The sequence below is a fragment of the Eucalyptus grandis genome, chromosome 5 (assembly GCF_016545825.1).
Source record: "Eucalyptus grandis isolate ANBG69807.140 chromosome 5, ASM1654582v1, whole genome shotgun sequence".
In the NCBI taxonomy this organism is placed as follows: Eukaryota; Viridiplantae; Streptophyta; class Magnoliopsida; order Myrtales; family Myrtaceae; genus Eucalyptus; species Eucalyptus grandis.
In genome coordinates, this window is record NC_052616.1 from 8,908,327 (window position 1) to 8,931,751 (window position 23,425).

The 23,425-nt window shown below is 40.1% G+C and overlaps 1 protein-coding gene across 40 annotated transcripts; it reads left to right on the plus strand.

Moving 5' to 3' along the window:
- Window positions 1-1,803: 1,803 nt before the first annotated feature.
- On the plus strand, window positions 1,804-23,399 carry LOC104443927. 40 transcript variants are annotated; one of them, XM_039311992.1, is made up of 24 exons: window positions 1,832-1,993; window positions 2,121-2,198; window positions 4,065-4,146; window positions 5,087-5,162; window positions 5,293-5,477; window positions 6,440-6,515; window positions 6,646-6,830; window positions 7,792-7,867; window positions 7,999-8,183; window positions 9,143-9,218; window positions 9,350-9,534; window positions 10,494-10,569; window positions 10,701-10,885; window positions 13,199-13,274; window positions 13,406-13,590; window positions 14,551-14,626; window positions 14,758-14,942; window positions 15,901-15,976; window positions 16,108-16,292; window positions 17,255-17,330; window positions 17,462-17,649; window positions 18,695-18,782; window positions 18,914-19,178; window positions 19,284-19,399. In XM_039311992.1, the coding sequence occupies exons 1-23, from the start codon at window positions 1,848-1,850 to the stop codon at window positions 19,159-19,161; spliced, it is 2,994 nt and encodes a 997-aa protein (XP_039167926.1). In that variant the 5' UTR covers window positions 1,832-1,847; the 3' UTR covers window positions 19,162-19,178; window positions 19,284-19,399. The 40 variants fall into 40 exon arrangements, with proteins under 40 accessions (XP_039167965.1, XP_039167936.1, XP_039167964.1 ...); XM_039311997.1 differs by having other exon boundaries at window positions 1,829-1,993; window positions 17,258-17,330; window positions 18,914-19,363; XM_039311991.1 differs by having other exon boundaries at window positions 18,914-19,363.
- Window positions 23,400-23,425: the final 26 nt, after the last annotated feature.

Genomic DNA, 23,425 nt, shown 5'->3' on the forward strand with positions numbered 1-23,425 from the left:
GTATGAATGTTGAAGAGGGGTAAAGAGAATTCTGTTCGGCCCACCATGTGCGAGTGGGAGATGATGGTTTTATATGAGATGGGCTTAAGGCCCGTCCGCCCATGTTGGGCCTAAAAGCCCAGCCCACAGGAATATGGCCCGTAGATGGAGGGACGTATAAAAGGGATGAGAGAGAGGGAGAAGACACCCTTTTGAAAACAAAACATACATACGTCTTCTCCCTCGCGCTCTCTCTCTCTCCAAAAAAAGTAGAAAACAGTAACGTTTTTTTTCCCTTCAAGCCGGCGATTTGGCGTCATCGGATCAAACAGGGCCAATTTCTCTTCCTCACTTCAGCATCGGTGTCTAATCTGTGGCTAACAAGGTACGCTCGAATCCGTGGTGTGCTTTAGGATCGATGATATGTGTTTTCCCGGGCTTCGTCTTCCGCATTCAATTTAGGGATTCGATTTAGTGTTGAATCCGGTTTTTTGGGATCCGTTAATCCCAACACTAATGATATCTGCAAACAACGCTAAGATGAAGAACACCCTTTCCGTGTCACCGTACTACCGAGTCACTAGGTGCAAATCATCTTGCTAACCTTCGCAGCAGCAAAGCCTGAGGAGGAGCATTTGGCAAGAATCTTCACGACACGCTATGACGAAAAGCTTGAACCTGTCGACAGCGGGAACCGAATCAGTTGCCAACATTCAAGACTCGCTCCTTTACGCACTAATCTCTCATGTACGGACGTGTAGCAGTAAAAAAAATTTACCCTGAACTGATTCTAATTCTTATTGGAACGTCGATCTGATAGTTCTGTACGTATGCATTGAAATGTCTGTGCATTTGCACACTTTTTTTTTAAACCATTTTCCATGTTTTTAGTAGAAACTTCTAGTTGATGTTTTTTGTTTTCTAGATCTGCATGAATCGATGGTGAAGTGAGAACGATGGATGAGACGGATCTTTTTGAGGACAGAGAGAGGAGGATGGCGGTAGCTACGGTTTGAACAGCTCATATATATTGGGGAGAACCTGGGAACACAATTCTACACAAATTAAACCCAATTCAAGATCAATTTTTCCCATGAAACTAAATCAACTAAAATTCTCTTAACCTCACAATATGTAAATATAATACCGAAATAATAAGTAGAGAAAGCAAATAATGACACTAATAATTTAACGTGGAAAATCATATATGAGAAAAATTACGAACCGTCCAAAAACATTCACTAATCACCAAAAATAGTAAAATACACAAAATATTCTCCTCTAATCATACAGTAAAGGCTCAACATTAATATTATAATTACATTTTTTCTCACTACATAAATAAATAAATAACTTCGAAGTAAGAAAATCTTAATCGCAACTGAAGAATTCGGAGACAATTCTCAACGAATGAATGAAAACTATCAACTTATACTTATAGCCCTCGGTCTCATGGAGCCGCAAAATTGCAGCTCTTTTCCTTTATTCTCCTCCCTTGCTTTGGCAGTTCTTATTTTCTTTCTCTTCTCTTCGCTTTTTGGACGCACACTTGCACGATCACCACTTTCACTTCTTTTTGTTCTTTTCTTTTCTTTTTTCTTTTTCTAATGCTAGCTGGGCCCCACACGAAGGCGGACCCAGCCAGCAATAAACACAGATCCTGGAAATCGCCCCCGGCTTCTCCTCAAGCTTATACTTATAGCCCTCGGTCTCATGGAGCCGCAAAATTGCAGCTCTTTTCCTTTATTCTCCTCCCTTGCTTTGGCAGTTCTTATTTTCTTTCTCTTCTCTTCGCTTTTTGGACGCACACTTGCACGATCACCACTTTCACTTCTTTTTGTTCTTTTCTTTCCTTTTTTCTTTTTCTAATGCTAGCTGGGCCCCACACGAAGGCGGACGCAGCCAGCAATAAACACAGATCCTGGAAATCGCCCCCGGCTTCTCCTCAAGCTTCCATCTGTTGCGTCGGCATCATCAGTAGATCCGACGGACTGCTGCTTCGGGATCGGTCCAGGTACCGTACCTTCTCTGTCGTCGTCACGGTTCCGGTTGCCAGAAGCCCGATCATCGTCCCCATTTCTTCTTGAAAATCGTCTGTTTCGCTGTGAAAATTGACCTGTACTCTCAATTTCGTGCTCCAGAGACGGAGGAGCTGTGGGGGAGATGCAGGCCAAGAATCCCAGGGAAGCAACGATTCGGCAGGGAAAGTGTACGGAAAGGTGAGGTTTTCGAGAGCTGTCGTTGGGATTAACATATCCTTCATCTTTTGCGATTGTTCCGGATTATTATATCAGCAGCCTCCGTGGGGCGACTCGCCTCTCTCTCTCTCTCTCCTCCTCCTCCTCCTCCTCCTCCCTCCGTCTCTCCCTCTCTCAAAAGTCATGAGCCTCTGTTTTCGATCGTCTCGACTCGTTAACTTTCTGAGAAACTGTTGGCTCTTTTCCTACACTCGTTATCATATTGAGTCGGATCTTCTTCGTCTCCCAAATCTGTACTGGTCAATGATATGTCCCTTTGTTCCAAACACATCGAGGCCACCGAGGAACTTCTCCTTTTCACGCGCTCCTCTCATGCTCGCCACACGATACGCCTGCGCACACACTCAGTTTTTTACTTGCTAGTCTGTCACACCACTTGTGAACATCTGAGTTTAGTAGTCGCAAAAGATTGATATTTACTCACAATGTAACTGGGTTTTAATTTCCTCAAACTTTTGCAGAAGTTGGAGGTGAAAGTGGAACTACATGATGGCAGCCAACAAAGATGATGGCAAGAAAAAAGAGGGAAAGAAGAACGAAGATCAAGTCAACAATCAGGTAAAAGCCTCTCAAGCATACTATCCTGGACAGCCCAGTGCTCTTCGGCACCTTGATCTCCTTTTCTCACTCCTCCACTTCCAACCTACCCGATGATCATTCTCCTATCAATCCTAAATGTGCGAAAAAGATTGACTAGCCCCTGAGATAAATTTGGAATCTCCGTTGATTTTGTCGCCTATACAAACGGATCTCCAGTTTCCAGAAGTAGCGTTCGTCGGTTTAAGGAAAGTAGCTTGTGTTCATAACGATTATCAATCAGAAGCTTTCTTGCAAAACTTTCCTTAAGATTGGCAATTTAATCATCACTTTCTATATTTGAAATCCTAGACAGATTACTAGTTGTGTTGTTCAAAATAGTGGCGCTTGCTTCTGAATGTTTATGTGGGCGTTGATCTTCAGATTCTGATGTTGTTCCACTGTAGTGGACTCTGTAAATATTTCAAGGTTTTGACGATCTCCGCGTATAAGATTTGCCGATTTCCATATGGTCAATATCCATGATGTTGTTGAGATGCTATCCAAAGATATTTGAACAACAACAGAAGGGTTCTGAAAAATGTCAAGATATTCTCTTCTCTTCATGGTCTCTATATTCAAAGAGCAGTTGATTGAATCTGAAACAACTTCTCTTCATGAGTAGTTCCTGTAAAAAGATACTGTTATGCACGTATCAGATTCAAGACGAACCAAAGAAGATTTTATCAATTTCAAAATTTTATTAATAGGTTTTCTCAATAGTAATTGTTAATCGTATAGCATGATGGTCTCTACTCGTGTGAATAATAATTGTAGGAATATCAAATGATGCTTCAAATTCTTATTCATTATTGATTACATATGGCCAAGTTGTTTAAACGCTAGTCTGTCACACCACATCTGATCGTCTGAGTTCAGTAGTCATAAAAGATTGATATTTACTCGAAATCTAACTGGGTTTTGCTTTCCTCAAACTTTTGCATAAGTTGGTGGTGAAAGTGGATCTAGGTGATGAGGAAGACAGGACAAAGGCCAAGCGAGTAGTTTGGCATATTGCAGGTATTGGCCCTCTCCCTGTCTGTTTTTTCCTTCATTCTCCCACTGAATGTTTAAATCGTCACTGTGATAGTAATCATCCTGTGCTCGAAATGTTGGGCTTCGCTAACCTTTGTCACGTAATGCTTTCCAGGATTTGAGCGTCTGACTGTGGACAAAAGCACAGTAAACTAACAGTATCTGGCACTATCGACCCGGTCAAGGTGGTGAACAAACTGACGAAACTGCACACAGAAATGGTGAGCTTCGGAGCAGCCAAGGAAGACGATGGCAAGAAAGAAGGGGAAAGAAGAACGAAGATCAAGTCGCCAGTCAGGTAAAAGCCTCTCAAGCATACTATCCTGGACAGGCCAGTGCTCTTCGGCTCCTTGATCTCCTTTTTTCACTCCTACTCTTCGAACCTACCCGATGATCATTCTCCAATCAATCCTAAATGTGCAAAAAAGATTGACTATTCCCGAAGATAAATTTGGAATCTCCGTTGATTTTGTCGCCTATACAAACGGATCTCCAGTTTCCAGAAGTAGCGTTCTTCAATTTAAGGAAAGTAGCTTGTGTTCATAACGATTATCAATCAGAAGCTTTCTTGCAAAACTGTCCTTAAGATTGGCAATTTAATCATCACTTTCTATATTTGAAATCCTAGACAGATTACTAGTTGTGTTGTTCAAAATAGTGGCGCTTGCGTCTGAATGTTTATGTGGGAGTTGATCTTCAGATTCTCATGTTGTTCCACTGTAGTGGACTCTGTAAATATTTCAAGGTTTTGACGATCTCCGCGTATCACAATATCCATGATGTTGTTGAGATGCTATACAAAGATATTTGAACAACAACAGAAGGGTTCTGAAAAATGTCAAGATATTGACTTCTCTTCATGGTCTCTATATTCAAAGAGCAGTTGATTGAATCTGAAACAACTTCTCTTCATGAGTAGTTCCTGTAAAAAGATACTCATATGCACGTATCAGATTCAAGACGAACCAAAGAAGATTTTATCAATTTCAAAATTTTATTGATAGGTTTTCTCAATAGTAATTGTTAATAGTATAGCATGATGGTCTCTACTCGTGTGAATAATAATTGTAGGAATATCAAATGATGCTTCAAATTCTTATCCATTATTGATTACATATGGCCAAGTTGTTTAAACGCTAGTCTGTCACCCCACATGTGATCGTCTGAGTTCAGTAGTCGTAAAAGATTGATATTTACTCGAAATCTAACTGGGTTTTGCTTTCCTCAAACTTTTGCAGAAGTTGGTGGTGAAAATGGATATAGGTGATGAGGAAGCCAAGACAAAGGCCAAGCGAGTAGTTTGGCATATTGCAGGTATTGGCCCTCTCCCTGTCTGTTTTTTCCTTCATTCTCCCACTGAATGTTTAAATCGTCACTGTGATAGTAATCATCCTGTGCTCGAAATGTTTGGCTTCGCTAACCTTTGTCACGTAATGCTTTCCAGGATTTGAGCGTCTGACTGTGGACACAGAGCTCAATAAACTAACAGTATCTGGCACTATGGACCCGGTCAAGGTGGTGAACAAACTGACGAAACTGCACGCAGAAATGGTGAGCTTCGGAGCAGCCAAGGAAGACGATGGCAAGAAAGAAGGGGGAAAGAAGAACGAAGATCAAGTCGCCAGTCAGGTAAAAGCCTCTCAAGCATACTATCCTGGACAGGCCAGTGCTCTTCGGCTCCTTGATCTCCTTTTTTCACTCCTACACTTCGAACCTACCCGATGATCATTCTCCAATCAATCCTAAATGTGCAAAAAAGATTGACTATTCCCGAAGATAAATTTGGAATCTCCGTTGATTTTGTCGCCTATACAAACGGATCTCCAGTTTCCAGAAGTAGCGTTCTTCGGTTTAAGGAAAGTAGCTTGTGTTCATAACGATTATCAATCAGAAGCTTTCTTGCAAAACTGTCCTTAAGATTGGCAATTTAATCATCACTTTCTATATTTCAAATCCTAGACAGATTACTAGTTGCGTTGTTCAAAATAGTGTCGCTTGCATCTGAATGTTTATGTGGGCGTTGATCTTCGGATTCTGATGTTGTTTCACTGTAGTGGACTCTGTAAATATTTCAAGGTTTTGAATATCTCCACGTATGAGATTTGCCGATATCCATATGGTCAATATCCATGATGTTGTTGAGATGCTATCCAAAGATATTGGAACAACAACAGAAGGGTTCTGAAAAATGTCAAGATATTGACTTCTCTTCATGGTCTCCATATTCAAAGAGCAGTTGATTGAATCTGAAACAACTTCTCTTCATGAGTAGTTCCTGTAAGATGATACCGTTATGCACGTATCAGATTCAAGACGAACCAAAGAAGATTTTATCAATTTCAAAATTTTATTAATAGGTTTTCTCAATAGTAATTGTTAATCGTATAGCATGATGGTCTCTACTCGTGTGAATAATAATTGTAGGAATATCAAATGATGCTTCAAATTCTTATTCATTATTGCTTACATATGGCCAAGTTGTTTAAACGCTAGTCTCTCACACCACATCTGATCATCTGAGTTCAGTAGTCATAAAAGATTGATATTTACTCGAAATCTAACTGGGTTTTGCTTTCCTCAAACTTTTGCATAAGTTGGTGGTGAAAGTGGATCTAGGTGATGAGGAAGACAGGACAAAGGCCAAGCGAGTAGTTTGGCATATTGCAGGTATTGGCCCTCTCCCTGTCTGTTTTTCCCTTCATTCTCCCACTGAATGTTTAAATCGTCACTGTGATAGTAATCATCCTGTGCTCGAAATGTTGGGCTTCGCTAACCTTTGTCACGTAATGCTTTCCAGGATTTGAGCGTCTGACTGTGGACAAAAAGCACAGTAAACTAACAGTATCTGGCACTATGGACCCGGTCAAGGTGGTGAACAAACTGACGAAACTGCACGCAGAAATGGTGAGCTTCGGAGCAGCCAAAGAAGACGATGGCAAGAAAGAAGGGGGAAAGAAGAACGAAGATCAAGTCGCCAGTCAGGTAAAAGCCTCTCAAGCATACTATCCTGGACAGGCCAGTGCTCTTCGGCTCCTTGATCTCCTTTTTTCACTCCTACTCTTCGAACCTACCCGATGATCATTCTCCAATCAATCCTAAATGTGCAAAAAAGATTGACTATTCCCGAAGATAAATTTGGAATCTCCGTTGATTTTGTCGCCTATACAAACGGATCTCCAGTTTCCAGAAGTAGCGTTCTTCAATTTAAGGAAAGTAGCTTGTGTTCATAACGATTATCAATCAGAAGCTTTCTTGCAAAACTGTCCTTAAGATTGGCAATTTAATCATCACTTTCTATATTTGAAATCCTAGACAGATTACTAGTTGTGTTGTTCAAAATAGTGGCGCTTGCGTCTGAATGTTTATGTGGGCGTTGATCTTCAGATTCTGATGTTGTTCCACTGTAGTGGACTCTGTAAATATTTCAAGGTTTTGACGATCTCCGCATATCAGATTTGCCGATATCCATATGGTCAATATCCATGATGTTGTTGAGATGCTATACAAAGATATTTGAACAACAACAGAAGGGTTCTGAAAATGTCAAGATATTGACTTCTCTTCATGGTCTCTATATTCAAAGAGCAGTTGATTGAATCTGAAACAACTTCTCTTCATGAGTAGTTCCTGTAAGAAGATACTGTTATGCACGTATCAGATTCAAGACGAACCAAAGAAGATTTTATCAATTTCAAAATTTTATTGATAGGTTTTCTCAATAGTAATTGTTAATCGTATAGCATGATGGTCTCTACTCGTGTGAATAATAATTGTAGGAATATCAAATGATGCTTCAAATTCTTATCCATTATTGATTACATATGGCCAAGTTGTTTAAACGCTAGTCTGTCACCCCACATGTGATCGTCTGAGTTCAGTAGTCGTAAAAGATTGATATTTACTCGAAATCTAACTGGGTTTTGCTTTCCTCAAACTTTTGCAGAAGTTGGTGGTGAAAATGGATATAGGTGATGAGGAAGCCAAGACAAAGGCCAAGCGAGTAGTTTGGCATATTGCAGGTATTGGCCCTCTCCCTGTCTGTTTTTTCCCTTCATTCTCCCACTGGATGTTTAAATCGTCACTGTGATAGTAATCATCCTGTGCTCGAAATGTTTGGCTTCGCTAACCTTTGTCACGTAATGCTTTCCAGGATTTGAGCGTCTGACTGTGGACACAGAGCTCAATAAACTAACAGTATCTGGCACTATGGACCCGGTCAAGGTGGTGAACAAACTGACGAAACTGCACGCAGAAATGGTGAGCTTCGGAGCAGCCAAGGAAGACGATGGCAAGAAAGAAGGGGGAAAGAAGAACGAAGATCAAGTCGCCAGTCAGGTAAAAGCCTCTCAAGCATACTATCCTGGACAGGCCAGTGCTCTTCGGCTCCTTGATCTCCTTTTTCACTCCTACACTTCGAACCTACCCGATGATCATTCTCCAATCAATCCTAAATGTGCAAAAAGATTGACTATTCCCGAAGATAAATTTGGAATCTCCGTTGATTTTGTCGCCTATACAAACGGATCTCCAGTTTCCAGAAGTAGCGTTCTTCGGTTTAAGGAAAGTAGCTTGTGTTCATAACGATTATCAATCAGAAGCTTTCTTGCAAAACTGTCCTTAAGATTGGCAATTTAATCATCACTTTCTATATTTCAAATCCTAGACAGATTACTAGTTGCGTTGTTCAAAATAGTGGCGCTTGCATCTGAATGTTTATGTGGGCGTTGATCTTCGGATTCTGATGTTGTTTCACTGTAGTGGACTCTGTAAATATTTCAAGGTTTTGAATATCTCCACGTATGAGATTTGCCGATATCCATATGGTCAATATCCATGATGTTGTTGAGATGCTATCCAAAGATATTTGAACAACAACAGAAGGGTTCTGAAAATGTCAAGATATTGACTTCTCTTCATGGTCTCCATATTCAAAGAGCAGTTGATTGAATCTGAAACAACTTCTCTTCATGAGTAGTTCCTGTAAGATGATACCGTTATGCACGTATCAGATTCAAGACGAACCAAAGAAGATTTTATCAATTTCAAAATTTTATTAATAGGTTTTCTCAATAGTAATTGTTAATCGTATAGCATGATGGTCTCTACTCGTGTGAATAATAATTGTAGGAATATCAAATGATGCTTCAAATTCTTATTCATTATTGCTTACATATGGCCAAGTTGTTTAAACGCTAGTCTCTCACACCACATCTGATCGTCTGAGTTCAGTAGTCATAAAAGATTGATATTTACTCGAAATCTAACTGGGTTTTGCTTTCCTCAAACTTTTGCATAAGTTGGTGGTGAAAGTGGATCTAGGTGATGAGGAAGACAGGACAAAGGCCAAGCGAGTAGTTTGGCATATTGCAGGTATTGGCCCTCTCCCTGTCTGTTTTTTCCCTTCATTCTCCCACTGAATGTTTAAATCGTCACTGTGATAGTAATCATCCTGTGCTCGAAATGTTGGGCTTCGCTAACCTTTGTCACGTAATGCTTTCCAGGATTTGAGCGTCTGACTGTGGACAAAAAGCACAGTAAACTAACAGTATCTGGCACTATCGACCCGGTCAAGGTGGTGAACAAACTGACGAAACTGCACGCAGAAATGGTGAGCTTCGGAGCAGCCAAGGAAGACGATGGCAAGAAAGAAGGGGGAAAGAAGAACGAAGATCAAGTCGCCAGTCAGGTAAAAGCCTCTCAAGCATACTATCCTGGACAGGCCAGTGCTCTTCGGCTCCTTGATCTCCTTTTTTCACTCCTACTCTTCGAACCTACCCGATGATCATTCTCCAATCAATCCAAATGTGCAAAAAGATTGACTATTCCCGAAGATAAATTTGGAATCTCCGTTGATTTTGTCGCCTATACAAACGGATCTCCAGTTTCCAGAAGTAGCGTTCTTCAATTTAAGGAAAGTAGCTTGTGTTCATAACGATTATCAATCAGAAGCTTTCTTGCAAAACTGTCCTTAAGATTGGCAATTTAATCATCACTTTCTATATTTGAAATCCTAGACAGATTACTAGTTGTGTTGTTCAAAATAGTGGCGCTTGCGTCTGAATGTTTATGTGGGCGTTGATCTTCAGATTCTGATGTTGTTCCACTGTAGTGGACTCTGTAAATATTTCAAGGTTTTGACGATCTCCGCATATCAGATTTGCCGATATCCATATGGTCAATATCCATGATGTTGTTGAGATGCTATACAAAGATATTTGAACAACAACAGAAGGGTTCTGAAAAATGTCAAGATATTGACTTCTCTTCATGGTCTCTATATTCAAAGAGCAGTTGATTGAATCTGAAACAACTTCTCTTCATGAGTAGTTCCTGTAAGAAGATACTGTTATGCACGTATCAGATTCAAGACGAACCAAAGAAGATTTTATCAATTTCAAAATTTTATTGATAGGTTTTCTCAATAGTAATTGTTAATCGTATAGCATGATGGTCTCTACTCGTGTGAATAATAATTGTAGGAATATCAAATGATGCTTCAAATTCTTATCCATTATTGATTACATATGGCCAAGTTGTTTAAACGCTAGTCTGTCACCCCACATGTGATCGTCTGAGTTCAGTAGTCGTAAAGATTGATATTTACTCGAAATCTAACTGGGTTTTGCTTTCCTCAAACTTTTGCAGAAGTTGGTGGTGAAAATGGATATAGGTGATGAGGAAGCCAAGACAAAGGCCAAGCGAGTAGTTTGGCATATTGCAGGTATTGGCCCTCTCCCTGTCTGTTTTTTCCCTTCATTCTCCCACTGGATGTTTAAATCGTCACTGTGATAGTAATCATCCTGTGCTCGAAATGTTTGGCTTCGCTAACCTTTGTCACGTAATGCTTTCCAGGATTTGAGCGTCTGACTGTGGACACAGAGCTCAATAAACTAACAGTATCTGGCACTATGGACCCGGTCAAGGTGGTGAACAAACTGACGAAACTGCACGCAGAAATGGTGAGCTTCGGAGCAGCCAAGGAAGACGATGGCAAGAAAGAAGGGGGAAAGAAGAACGAAGATCAAGTCGCCAGTCAGGTAAAAGCCTCTCAAGCATACTATCCTGGACAGGCCAGTGCTCTTCGGCTCCTTGATCTCCTTTTTTCACTCCTACACTTCGAACCTACCCGATGATCATTCTCCAATCAATCCTAAATGTGCAAAAAGATTGACTATTCCCGAAGATAAATTTGGAATCTCCGTTGATTTTGTCGCCTATACAAACGGATCTCCAGTTTCCAGAAGTAGCGTTCTTCGGTTTAAGGAAAGTAGCTTGTGTTCATAACGATTATCAATCAGAAGCTTTCTTGCAAAACTGTCCTTAAGATTGGCAATTTAATCATCACTTTCTATATTTGAAATCCTAGACAGATTACTAGTTGCGTTGTTCAAAATAGTGGCGATTGCGTCTGAATGTTTATGTGGGCGTTGATCTTCGGATTCTGATGTTGTTTCACTGTAGTGGACTCTGTAAATATTTCAAGGTTTTGAATATCTCCCCGTATGAGATTTGCCGATATCCATATGGTCAATATCCATGATGTTGTTGAGATGCTATCCAAATATATTTGAACAACAACAGAAGGGTTCTGAAAAATGTCAAGATATTGACTTCTCTTCATGGTCTCCATATTCAAAGAGCAGTTGATTGAATCTGAAACAACTTCTCTTCATGAGTAGTTCCTGTAAGATGATACCGTTATGCACGTATCAGATTCCAGACGAACCAAAGAAGATTTTATCAATTTCAAAATTTTATTAATAGGTTTTCTCAATAGTAATTGTTAATCGTATAGCATGATGGTCTCTACTCGTGTGAATAATAATTGTAGGAATATCAAATGATGCTTCAAATTCTTATCCATTATTGATTACATATGGCCAAGTTGTTTAAACGCTAGTCTGTCACACCACATGTGATCATCTGAGTTCAGTATGCGTAAAAGATTGATATTTACTCGAAATCTAACTGGGTTTTGCTTTCCTCAAACTTTTGCAGAAGTTGGTGGTGAAAGTGGATCTAGGTGATGAGGAAGACAGGACAAAGGCCAAGCGAGTAGTTTGGCATATTGCAGGTATTGACCCTCTCCCTCTCTATTTTTTCCCTTCATTCTCCCACTGAATGTTTAAATCGTCACTGTGATAGTAATCATCCTGTGCTCGAAATGTTTGGCTTCGCTAACCTTTGTCACGTAATGCTTTCCAGGATTTGAGCGTCTGACTGTGGACAAAAAGCACAGTAAACTAACAGTATCTGGCACTATGGACCCGGTCAAGGTGGTGAACAAACTGACGAAACTGCACGCAGAAATGGTGAGCTTCGGAGCAGCCAAGGAAGACGATGGCAAGAAAGAAGGGGAAAGAAGAACGAAGATCAAGTCGCCAGTCAGGTAAAAGCCTCTCAGGCATACTATCCTGGACAGGCCAGTGCTCTTCGGCTTCTTGAACTCCTTTTTTCACTCCTACACTTCGAACCTACCCGATGATCATTCTCCAATCAATCCTAAATATGCAAAAACGATTGACTATTCCCGAAGATAAATTTGGAATCTCCGTTGATTTTGTCGCCTATACAAACGGATCTCCAGTTTCCAGAAGTAGCGTTCTTCAATTTAAGGAAAGTAGCTTGTGTTCCTAAGGATTATCAATGAGAAGCTTTCTTGCAAAACTGTCCTTAAGATTGGCAATTTAATCATCACTTTCTATATTTGAAATCCTAGACAGATTACTAGTTGTGTTGTTCAAAATAGTGGCGCTTGCGTCTGAATGTTTATGTGGGCGTTGATCTTCAGATTGTGATGTTGTTCCACTATAGTGGACTCTGTAAATATTTCAAGGTTTTGACGATCTCCGCGTATAAGATTTGCCGATATCCATATGGTCAATATCCATGATGTTGTTCAGATGCTATCCAAAGATATTTGAACAACAACAGAAGGGTTCTGAAAAATGTCAAGATATTGACTTCTCTTCATGGTCTCCATATTCGAAGAGCAGTTGATTGAATCTGAAACAACTCCTCTTCATGAGTAGTTCCTGTAATATGATACCGTTATGCACGTATCAGATTCAAGATGAACCAAAGAAAATTTTAACAATTTCAAAATTTTATTAATAGGTTTTCTCAATAGTAATTGTTAATCGTATAGCATGATGGTCTCTACTCGTGTGAATAATAATTGTAGGAATATCAAATGATGCTTCAAATTCTTATCCATTATTGATTACATATGCCCATGTTTTTAAACGCTAGTCTGTCACACCACATGTGATCGTCTGAGTTCAGTAGTCGTAAAAGATTGATATTTACTCGAAATCTAACTGGGTTTTGCTTTCCTCAAACTTGTGCAGAAGTTGGTGGTGAAAGTGGATAAAGGTGATGAGGAAGACAGGACAAAGGCCAAGCGAGTAGTTTGGCATATTGCAGGTATTGGCCCTCTACCTCTCTGTTTTTTCCCTTCATTCTCCCACTGAATGTTGAAATCGTCACTGTGATAGTAATCATCCTGTGCTCGAAATGTTTGGCTTCGCTAACCTTTGTCACGTAATGCTTTCCAGGATTTGAGCGTCTGACTGTGGACACAAAGCTCAATAAACTAACAGCATCTGGCACTATGGACCCGGTCAAGGTGGTGAACAAACTGACGAAACTGCACGCAGAAATGATGAGCTTCGGAGCAGCCAAGGAAGACGATGGCAAGAAAGAAGGGGGAAAGAAGAACGAAGATCAAGTCGCCAGTCAGGTAAAAGCCTCTCAAGCATACTATCCTGGACAGGCCAGTGCTCTTCGGCTCCTTGATCTCCTTTTTCACTCCTACACTTCGAACCTACCCGATGATCATTCTCCAATCAATCCTAAATGTGCAAAAAGATTGACTATTCCCGAAGATAAATTTGGAATCTCCGTTGATTTTGTCGCCTATACAAACGGATCTCCAGTTTCCAGAAGTAGCGTTCTTCGGTTTAAGGAAAGTAGCTTGTGTTCACAACGATTATCAATCAGAAGCTTTCTTGCAAAACTGTCCTTCAGATTGGCAATTTAATCATCACTTTCTATATTTGAAATCCTAGACAGATTACTAGTTGTGTTGTTCAAAATAGTGGCGCTTGCGTCTGAATGTTTATGTGGGAGTTGATCTTCAGATTCTGATGTTGTTTCACTGTAGTGGACTCTGTAAATATTTCAAGGTTTTGAATATCTCCGCATATGAGATTTGCCGATATCCATATGGTCAATATCCATGATGTTGTTGAGATGCTATCCAAAGATATTTGAACAACAACAGAAGGGTTCTGAAAAATGTCAAGATATTGACTTCTCTTCATGGTCTCCATATTCAAAGAGCAGTTGATTGAATCTGAAACAACTTCTCTTCATGAGTAGTTCCTGTAAGATGATACCGTTATGCACGTATCAGATTCAAGACGAACCAAAGAAGATTTTATCAATTTCAAAATTTTATTGATAGGTTTTCTCAATAGTAATTGTTAATCGTATAGCATGATGGTCTCTACTCGTGTGAATAATAATTGTAGGAATATCAAATGATGCTTCAAATTCTTATCCATTATTGATTACATATGGCCAAGTTGTTTAAACGCTAGTCTGTCACACCACATGTGATCGTCTGAGTTCAGTAGTCGTAAAAGATTGATATTTACTCGAAATCTAACTGGGTTTTGCTTTCCTCAAACTTTTGCGGAAGTTGGTGGTGAAAGTGGATATAGGTGATGAGGAAGATAGGACAAAGGGAAAGCGAGTAGTTTGGCATGTTGCAGGTATTGGCCCTCTCCCTGTCTGTTTTTTCCCTTCATTCTCCCACTGAATGTTGAAATCGTCACTGTGATAGTAATCATCCTGTGCTCAAAATGTTTGGCTTCGCTAACCTTTGTCACGTAATGCTTTCCAGGATTTGAGCGTCTGACTGTGGACACAGAGCTCAATAAACTAACAGTATCTGGCACTATGGACCCGGTCAAGGTGGTGAACAAACTGACGAAACTGCACGCAGAAATGGTGATCTTCGGAGCAGCCAAGGAAGACGATGGCAAGAAAGAAGGGGGAAAGAAGAACGAAGATCAAGTCGCCAGTCAGGTAAAAGCCTCTCAAGCATACTATCCTGGACAGGCCAGTGCTCTTCGGCTCCTTGATCTCCTTTTTCACTCCTACACTTCGAACCTACCCGATGATCATTCTCCAATCAATCCTAAATGTGCAAAAAGATTGACTATTCCCGAAGATAAATTTGGAATCTCCGTTGATTTTGTCGCCTATACAAACGGATCTCCAGTTTCCAGAAGTAGCGTTCTTCGGTTTAAGGAAAGTAGCTTGTGTTCACAACGATTATCAATCAGAAGCTTTCTTGCAAAACTGTCCTTCAGATTGGCAATTTAATCATCACTTTCTATATTTGAAATCCTAGACAGATTACTAGTTGTGTTGTTCAAAATAGTGGCGCTTGCGTCTGAATGTTTATGTGGGAGTTGATCTTCGGATTCTGATGTTGTTTCACTGTAGTGGACTCTGTAAATATTTCAAGGTTTTGAATATCTCCGCATATCAGATTTGCCGATATCCATATGGTCAATATCCATGATGTTGTTGAGATGCTATCCAAAGATATTTGAACAACAACAGAAGGGTTCTGAAAATGTCAAGATATTGACTTCTCTTCATGGTCTCCATATTCAAAGAGCAGTTGATTGAATCTGAAACAACTTCTCTTCATTAGTAGTTCCTGTAAGATGATACCGTTATGCACGTATCAGATTCAAGACGAACAAAGAAGATTTTATCAATTTCAAAATTTTATTGATAGGTTTTCTCAATAGTAATTGTTAATCGTATAGCATGATGGTCTCTACTCGTGTGAATAATAATTGTAGGAATGTCAAATGATGCTTCAAATTCTTATCCATTATTGATTACATATGGCCAAGTTGTTTAAACGCTAGTCTGTCACACCACATCTGATCGTCTGAGTTCAGTAGTCGTAAAAGATTGATATTTACTCGAAATCTAACTGGGTTTTGCTTTCCTCAAACTTTTGCTGAAGTTGGTGGTGAAAGTGGATCTAGGTGATGAGGAAGACAGGACAAAGGCCAAGCGAGTAGTTTGGCATATTGCAGGTATTGGCCCTCTCCCTGTCTGTTTGTTCCCTTCATTCTCCCACTGAATGTTGAAATCGTCACTGTGATAGTAATCATCCTGTGCTCGAAATGTTTGGCTTCGCTAACCTTTGTCACGTAATGCTTTCCAGGATTTGAGCGTCTGACTGTGGACACAGAGCTCAATAAACTAACAGTATCTGGCACTATGGACCCGGTCAAGGTGGTGAACAAACTGACGAAACTGCACGCAGAAATGGTGAGCTTCGGAGCAGCCAAGGAAGACGATGGCAAGAAAGAAGGGGGAAAGAAGAACGAAGATCAAGTCGCCAGTCAGGTAAAAGCCTCTCAAGCATACTATCCTGGACAGGCCAGTGCTCTTCGGCTCCTTGATCTCCTTTTTTCACTCCTACACTTCGAACCTACCCGATGATCATTCTCCAATCAATCCTAAATGTGCAAAAAAGATTGACTATTCCCGAAGATAAATTTGGAATCTCCGTTGATTTTGTCGCCTATACAAACGGATCTCCAGTTTCCAGAAGTAGCGTTCTTCGGTTTAAGGAAAGTAGCTTGTGTTCATAACGATTATCAATCAGAAGCTTTCTTGCAAAACTGTCCTTAAGATTGGCAATTTAATCATCACTTTCTATATTTGAAATCCTAGGCAGATTACTAGTTGTGTTGTTCAAAATAGTGGCGCTTGCGTCTGAATGTTTATGTGGGCGTTGATCTTCAGATTCTGATGTTGTTCCACTGTAGTGGACTCTGTAAATATTTCAAGGTTTTGACGATCTCCACGTATAAGATTTGCCGATATCCATATGGTCAATATCCATGTTGTTGTTGAGATGCTATCCAAAGATATTTGAACAACAACGGAAAGGTTCTGAAAAATGTCAAGATATTGACTTCTCTTCATGGTCTCCATATTCAAATAGCAGTAGATTGAATCTGAAACAACTTCTCTTCTTGAGTAGTTCCTGTAAGAAGATACTGTTATGCACGTATCAGATTCAAGACGAGCCAAAGAAGATTTTATCAATTTCAAAATTTTATTAATTGGTTTTCTCAATAGTAATTGTTAATCGTATAGCATGATGGTATCTATTCGTGTGAATAATAATGCTAGGTATAGCAAATGATGCTTCAAATTCTTAGTCATTGTTGATTACATATGGCCAACTTGTTTAAACGCTAGTCTATCAAACCACTTGTGAACGTCTGAGTTCAATAGTCGTAAAAGATTGATATTTACTCGAAATCTAACTGGGTTTTGCTTTCCTCAAACTTTTGCAGAAGTTGGTGGTGAAAGTGGATCTAGGTAATGAGGAAGACAAGATAAGGGCCGAGCAAGTAGTTCAATGTATTGCAGGTATTGGCCCTCTCCCTCTCTGTTTTTTCCCTTCATTCTCCCACTGAATGTTTAAATTGTCACTGTGATAGTAATCATCTTGTGCTTGAAATGTTCGGCTTCACTAACCTTTGTCACATAATGCTTTCCAGGATTTGAGCGTCTGGCTGTGGACACAACGCACACCAAACTAACAGTATCTGGCACTCTGGACCCGGTCGAGGTGGTGAACAAACTGAGGAAATCTTTGCACGCAGAAATGGTGAGCTGCGGAGCAGCCAAGGAAGACGGTGGCAAGAAAGAAGGGGGAAAGAAGAACGAAGATCAAGTCACCAGTCAGGTAAAAGCGTCTCAGGCATACTATCCTGGATAGGCCAGTGTTCTTCGGCACCTTGATCTCCTTTTTTCACTTCTCCACTTCCAACCTACCCATTGATCATTCTCCAATCAATCCTAAATGTGCAAAAAAGATTGACTAGCCCCTGAGATAAATTTTGAATCTCCGTTTATTTTGTCGCCCATACAAACGGATCTCCAGTTTCCAGAAGTAGAGTTCTTTGGTTTAAGGAAAGTAGCTTGTGTTTATAAGGATTATCAATCGCCTATACAAACGGATCTCCAGTTTCCAGAAGTAGAGTTCTTTGGTTTAAGGAAAGTAGCTTGTGTTTATAAGGATTATCAATCGGAAGATTTGTTGCAAAACTGTCCTTAAGATTGGAAATTAATCATCAATTTCTATATTTTAAATCCAAGACAGAGTACTAGTTGTGTTGTTCAAAATAGTGGCGGTTGCGTCTGAATGTTTATGTGGGCGTTGATCTTCAGATTCTGATGTTGTTCCACTGTAGTGGACTCTGTAAATATTTCAAGGTTTTGATGATCTCCACGTATAAGATTTGCCGATATCCATATGGTCAATATTCATGTTGTTGTTGAGATGCTATCCAAAGATATTTGAACAACAACGGAAAGGTTCTGAAAAATGTCAAGATATTGACTTCTCTTCATGGTCTCCATATTCAAATAGCAGTAGATTGAATCTGAAACAACTTCTCTTCTTGAGTAGTTCCTGTAAGAAGATACTGTTATGCACTTATCAGATTCAGGACAAGCCAAAGAAGATTTTATCAATTTCAAAATTTTATTAATTGGTTTTCTCAATAGTAATTGTTAATCGTATAGCATGATGATATCTATTCGTGTGAATAATAATGCTAGGAATATCAAATGATGCTTCAAATTCTTATTCATTGTTGATTACATATGGCCAACTTGTTTAAACGCTAGTCTATCAAACCACTTGTGAAAGTCTGAGTTCAATAGTCGTAAAAGATTGATATTTACTTAAAATCTAACTGGGTTTTGCTTTCCTCAAACTTTTGCAGAAGTTGGTGGTGAAAGTGGATCTACGTGATGAGAAAGACAGGAAGGTGTTCAGGAAAGATGCCTGGAAAGAAGTTAATCGTATCGCAGGTATTGGCCCTCTCCCTCTCTGTTTTTTCCCTTCATTCTCCCACCGAATGTTTAAGTCGTCACTGTGATAGTAATCACCTTGTGCTCGAAATGTTCGTTTTCGCTAACCTTTGTCATGTAATGCTTTCCAGGATTTGATTATCTGGCTATGGACACAAAGGACAACAAACTAACAGTATCTGGCATTATGGACCCGGTCGAGGTGGTGAACGAACTGAGGGAATCTTGGGACACAGAAATCGTGAGTTTCGGAACAGCCAAGGAAGATGATGGCAAGAAAGAAGAGGGAAAGAAGAACGGAGTTCTAGTCGCCAATCGCGTAAAAGCCTCGCAACGAAGATCAGGTCGTCAATCATGTCGCGTCGAATTTTTAGAGTGACACGTAACAATTGATGGGTATACCCCTTGTTTGTTGTGTAGAATTTTTTATGGTCAAAATATTAATTTTCGATAAATTTGTCACTTTTATATTAATTTGAAATTTCTTGTGGTATTAACTAGAGAGATGTGGTCCTATCAAAGATGACGGAGGCGACGACTTGCCGGTTGAGAGTTGTTGTGGAAATTTCATGTTTCGCGCTCGTGTGTAATGCGTACTTTCCTGGACATTTCTCATATTTCTCGCCCTTCTGGCTTTTTTCGATCTTTCAAATTTCACGATTGAAGAAAAAGCTTCTTTGCACGAGCAAAAATGTCAATATCGTATAGCCAAGTGGTGGCATTTTGACAGGGATGATGCACACAGTGATTTCCACTTTGATTCCTGTTCGATCGTCCGCCTTTTGTCTTTTGTCCCCACCCCCCTCTCTCCCGTTAATTCGATCTTCGCGTTGTTTATAACTAAGCAAAGTTTTTTTTTTTTTTTTTTTTTGGTAAAGATAACTAAGCAAAGTTTACAGTGATCACAGCCAATAAGACCATAATCTTATCTTAGGAGGTAACTTTGATGAATTTTGGTAGATGCATCCACTTCTTTGGTTGATTGTCTAGATCCTAGTTACAGATTCATTCTTGAAGAGTGCGTGAAAGAATGGCTACAAGCTCACTATGGCCTGTCTAGAGAGCTGGTCAGCAAATCGTGTGCGTAACTGGTTCAACACGAGTTGCTGAATCCAGATGACTTGCTATCAGTGAACCGCACATGGTCAGGAAAGATTGGACTTTATTGCTCACTTTGGGGAAGTGTAATTAACGTTCTATTCTCTCAGACTCAACTTACCATTTGATGCTCCAAAAATAAGGAGCTGCAGATGTTTAATGGCATGTGATGTCGACATACCCTCCACTTCTGCATAAGGAGAACCACAGTATGAGCTGCGATACTCCAGTTTTCTCCAAGGCTATCGACCTTCTCGTGAGTTTTTGTTTTAAATTTAATAGCGGTCGGATCTTCTCCGAGCAACTCACACACGTTTTTCCTGATAGCTTCCCTGTTTGGGCTGACTTTTGGTCTCTGGAGAATCAAGGCAGCATCCAAGTTTCCAAACTCATAACCTGCCTTGTGGATAAGCTGAACCGGAGGGTACCATCACGCAAAAGGACAAGGTTACATTTCTAATCTCTACAAACTGAAAGCAAGGAGGTGGAATACACTGACTATGACACTATCAGAAGCTGCAGAGATGAGTGCTCGAATACACATGACACAGGTAATTTTGAATAATGAATGAAATGTCTGCTTTAAGCAGATTAGGAGCAAATATGAAGATTTTCGATGACGCTTAAAGTCGTAATGCGACTAAGTAACCAAAAAACTGCCACCGCTGACTAGTGCCATTCCCACAGCAATACAAAGCCCTCTGCAGGGCTAGACTACAGATTTGTAAGATCATCATCTCGCTACTACCTGTGTTCTTAATTCGTACTATCCTTACAATAGAAGTATATGAAGTTCCAGTGCGCTTGATAAGGAGAGGACGAATTAAACAAACTGAAAGGTCAGCAATTTCATATTGGCACAACATCGAGACAACACAGATTCCCTTTGATACTGGGAAAGGATCAAGACCATGCCACGCCCAAACTAACTTTGACCTTCTAAGAAACTCATTCTAGCAGTAAAGGAGAGAATTTTGTTAGTGGAACAGTTTTGATCATCTTGACCTCTGAAATGACCTAACTGCATAATCTTCATTAGCCTTCAGGTCAACCCCAGACAGAACCCTACAAAATTCGGACCCCATATTAAGTGCATGATCATAAATCTGCCTAAGCCTCATTCCTTCATACATAACACATGATATTAAAGCAGCAGTGAATATGCCCTAATTAGCATTCAAGTCAACCGCCACAAAGAGAAATTTAGGCTTATGCTAAGTGCACCCAATTAATATTGTTAGAGCTGATGGTTGATTGATGGTTCACTTTCAATGTGCATTGGTGCTTGGTAAACATCTCAAGGAAGGAATCACATGAACAACGCCATTTCCGAGCAACAACAGTGGTTGTGGTATAACAACGCGGTCTATATTGCAACCTTCTTGCGCAAAAGGGGGAAGTAAAAAAGAAAAAAAAAAAGCCTAAATCTATTGTAATTTGCCAATTTATTCTTAAATTTTTTTATGTTTTGCTAATTTTGATCGAAAATCATTGATATGGATGCTAGTCATCCTACACGATACGTCAAGCTGGTGTTAACGTAGATATTTTTTAATAATAATTTCTTTTTCTTTTTCCTTCCCATATTATTATTATTTTTTCTCTCTTTTTTTCTCCTTTTTTTTTTGGCCAGCAAGCCCTCGCTAGTCACTAGCTTGGATCGTGGCCCTTGCTCACGGCTAGCTAGGTCACTATGGCCCTCACCAGCCAAAACGAAAGGAAAAAAAAAGATAAAAATATTGATATATTTTAAAAAAATTGTAAGAATTGTCAATATTGATTTCGGATGTGCCATGTAAAATGGATGTTGACGAATTCCCACCAAAAATAACCGGAATGATTTAATTGATAAATTGTGAAAAAGATTTACGGCTTAATCGCAATGCAATTCTATCCAATGAAAAGCTTGAACCCGTCAACTACCTGAACTGAGTCGGTTGCCAAGAACAAAAGTCACCGAGTCGCGAGGGGCGACTCAACCGTGTCACTTCAAAAGCCTAGAGTCGTGAGGGGCGACTCGCCTCTCTCCCCCTCTCCTCTCTCTCCTTCCTAAAGTGGCCATCCTCTGTTTTCGATCGCCTCGACTCGTTACTTTACTGAGAAACCGGGTGGCTCTTTCCCTTGACTCGTTATTGTATTGACTGGTCAATAATTTGTCCTTTGTTCTCCGCACCGCGTCCTCCAAGATACTTGCTCCTCTTCACGCACTCCTCTCTTGCTCGCCACTCTATATTTAGCAACCCTTTTCGTCCCCCATACGTGCACACACTCAGTTGCAACTGGCTCCGAGTGTCCTTCTAGTGTCTTTAGCTTCCAAATCAGAAGTTAGAGCAGTCAGAATCTCAGTTCTTGAAACCCAAGAGAAATGAAGGTAGATGTCTTGCCGTCCTTCGAGAAGCTCCCTCTTTTTTTCTTTTTTTCTTTTTTTGCATATTATGTGTATCTTGTTCACTTCTGTGAGATGGGGTTTCAATGTTACTCTCTCCGGGGTTTTCTTGGACACTTCTCTTGGTATCTCTCGTCTCGAGCTTCATGAGTTATCGCTTGCTTCTTTGCTGCTGTAATTGTTTATCGCATAGCATGATTGTATCTGTTTATGTGAATAAGAATGCTCGGAATACCAAATGATGCTTCGAATTCTTATTCATTGTTGGTTATATATGGCTAACTTGTTTAACGCTGGTCTGTCGCACCACTCGTGAATGTCGAGTTCGGTCGTCGTTGGAAGAGATAAACATTTACTCGAAATCTAACTGGTTTTTTATTTGCTCAATCTTTTTCAGAAGTTGGTGGTGAAAGTGGAACTACATGATGACAGAGACAGGAGAAAGGCCATGCGAGTAGTTTCTAGTTTTGAAGGTATTGGCCCTCTCCCTCTCTGTTTTTTTCCCTTCTTTCTCCCACTGAATGTTCAAATCGTCACTGTGATAGAAATCATCTTATGCTCGAAATGTTCGGCTTTATCACTAATCTTTCTCACATTATGCTTTCCAGGGATTGGGTCTCTGTCTATGGACTCGAAGGACAACAAACTGACGGTATCTGGTGATTTCGACCCTGTCAAGGTGGTGAACAAACTGAGGAAATCTTGGCGCACAGAAATCGTGAGCGTTGGAGGAGCCAAGGAAGATGATGGCAAGAAAGACGAGGGAAAGAAAGAAGAGGGCAAGAAGGACGATCAAGTTGCCAATCTTGTAAAAGCCTATCAAGCATACTATTCTACACCGGTCACATATTACCATGTGTCCCCAGAAGAGACCCCAAATTGTGTCATTTGTTGAAATTCTTTGCACTTCCAGACTGAATCAGGACTCGGTCTGTGCACCGGAGAGGATTGAATCAGGAAGGTTGATTATGCCTTATGAACACAAGAACAAGTGGAGTGCCCTTTCTAGAATATTAGGTTTTTGGTGTGTCATTCGGTACTTGTATGTGTTTAGGATGTATTTGTAGAGAGATTGGTTTTCACTTGAGGAACTCAAGGTATGGAAGATCCACTATGTACTCCATTTTGGCAAACGATTGTTTTCAGCGACTGGAATATG

Excerpts from the sequence above, each read along its gene's own strand:
- LOC104443927 (XM_039311992.1), top strand. The coding sequence starts at position 1,848 with ATGCTAGCTGGGCCCCACACGAAGGCGGACGCAGCCAGCAATAAACAC. Across the intron at positions 13,275-13,405 it reads AGTAGTTTGGCATATTGCAG|GATTTGAGCGTCTGACTGTG; the intron begins GTATTGGCCCTC and ends AATGCTTTCCAG. Across the intron at positions 17,650-18,694 it reads AAGATCAAGTCACCAGTCAG|AAGTTGGTGGTGAAAGTGGA; the intron begins GTAAAAGCGTCT and ends AAACTTTTGCAG.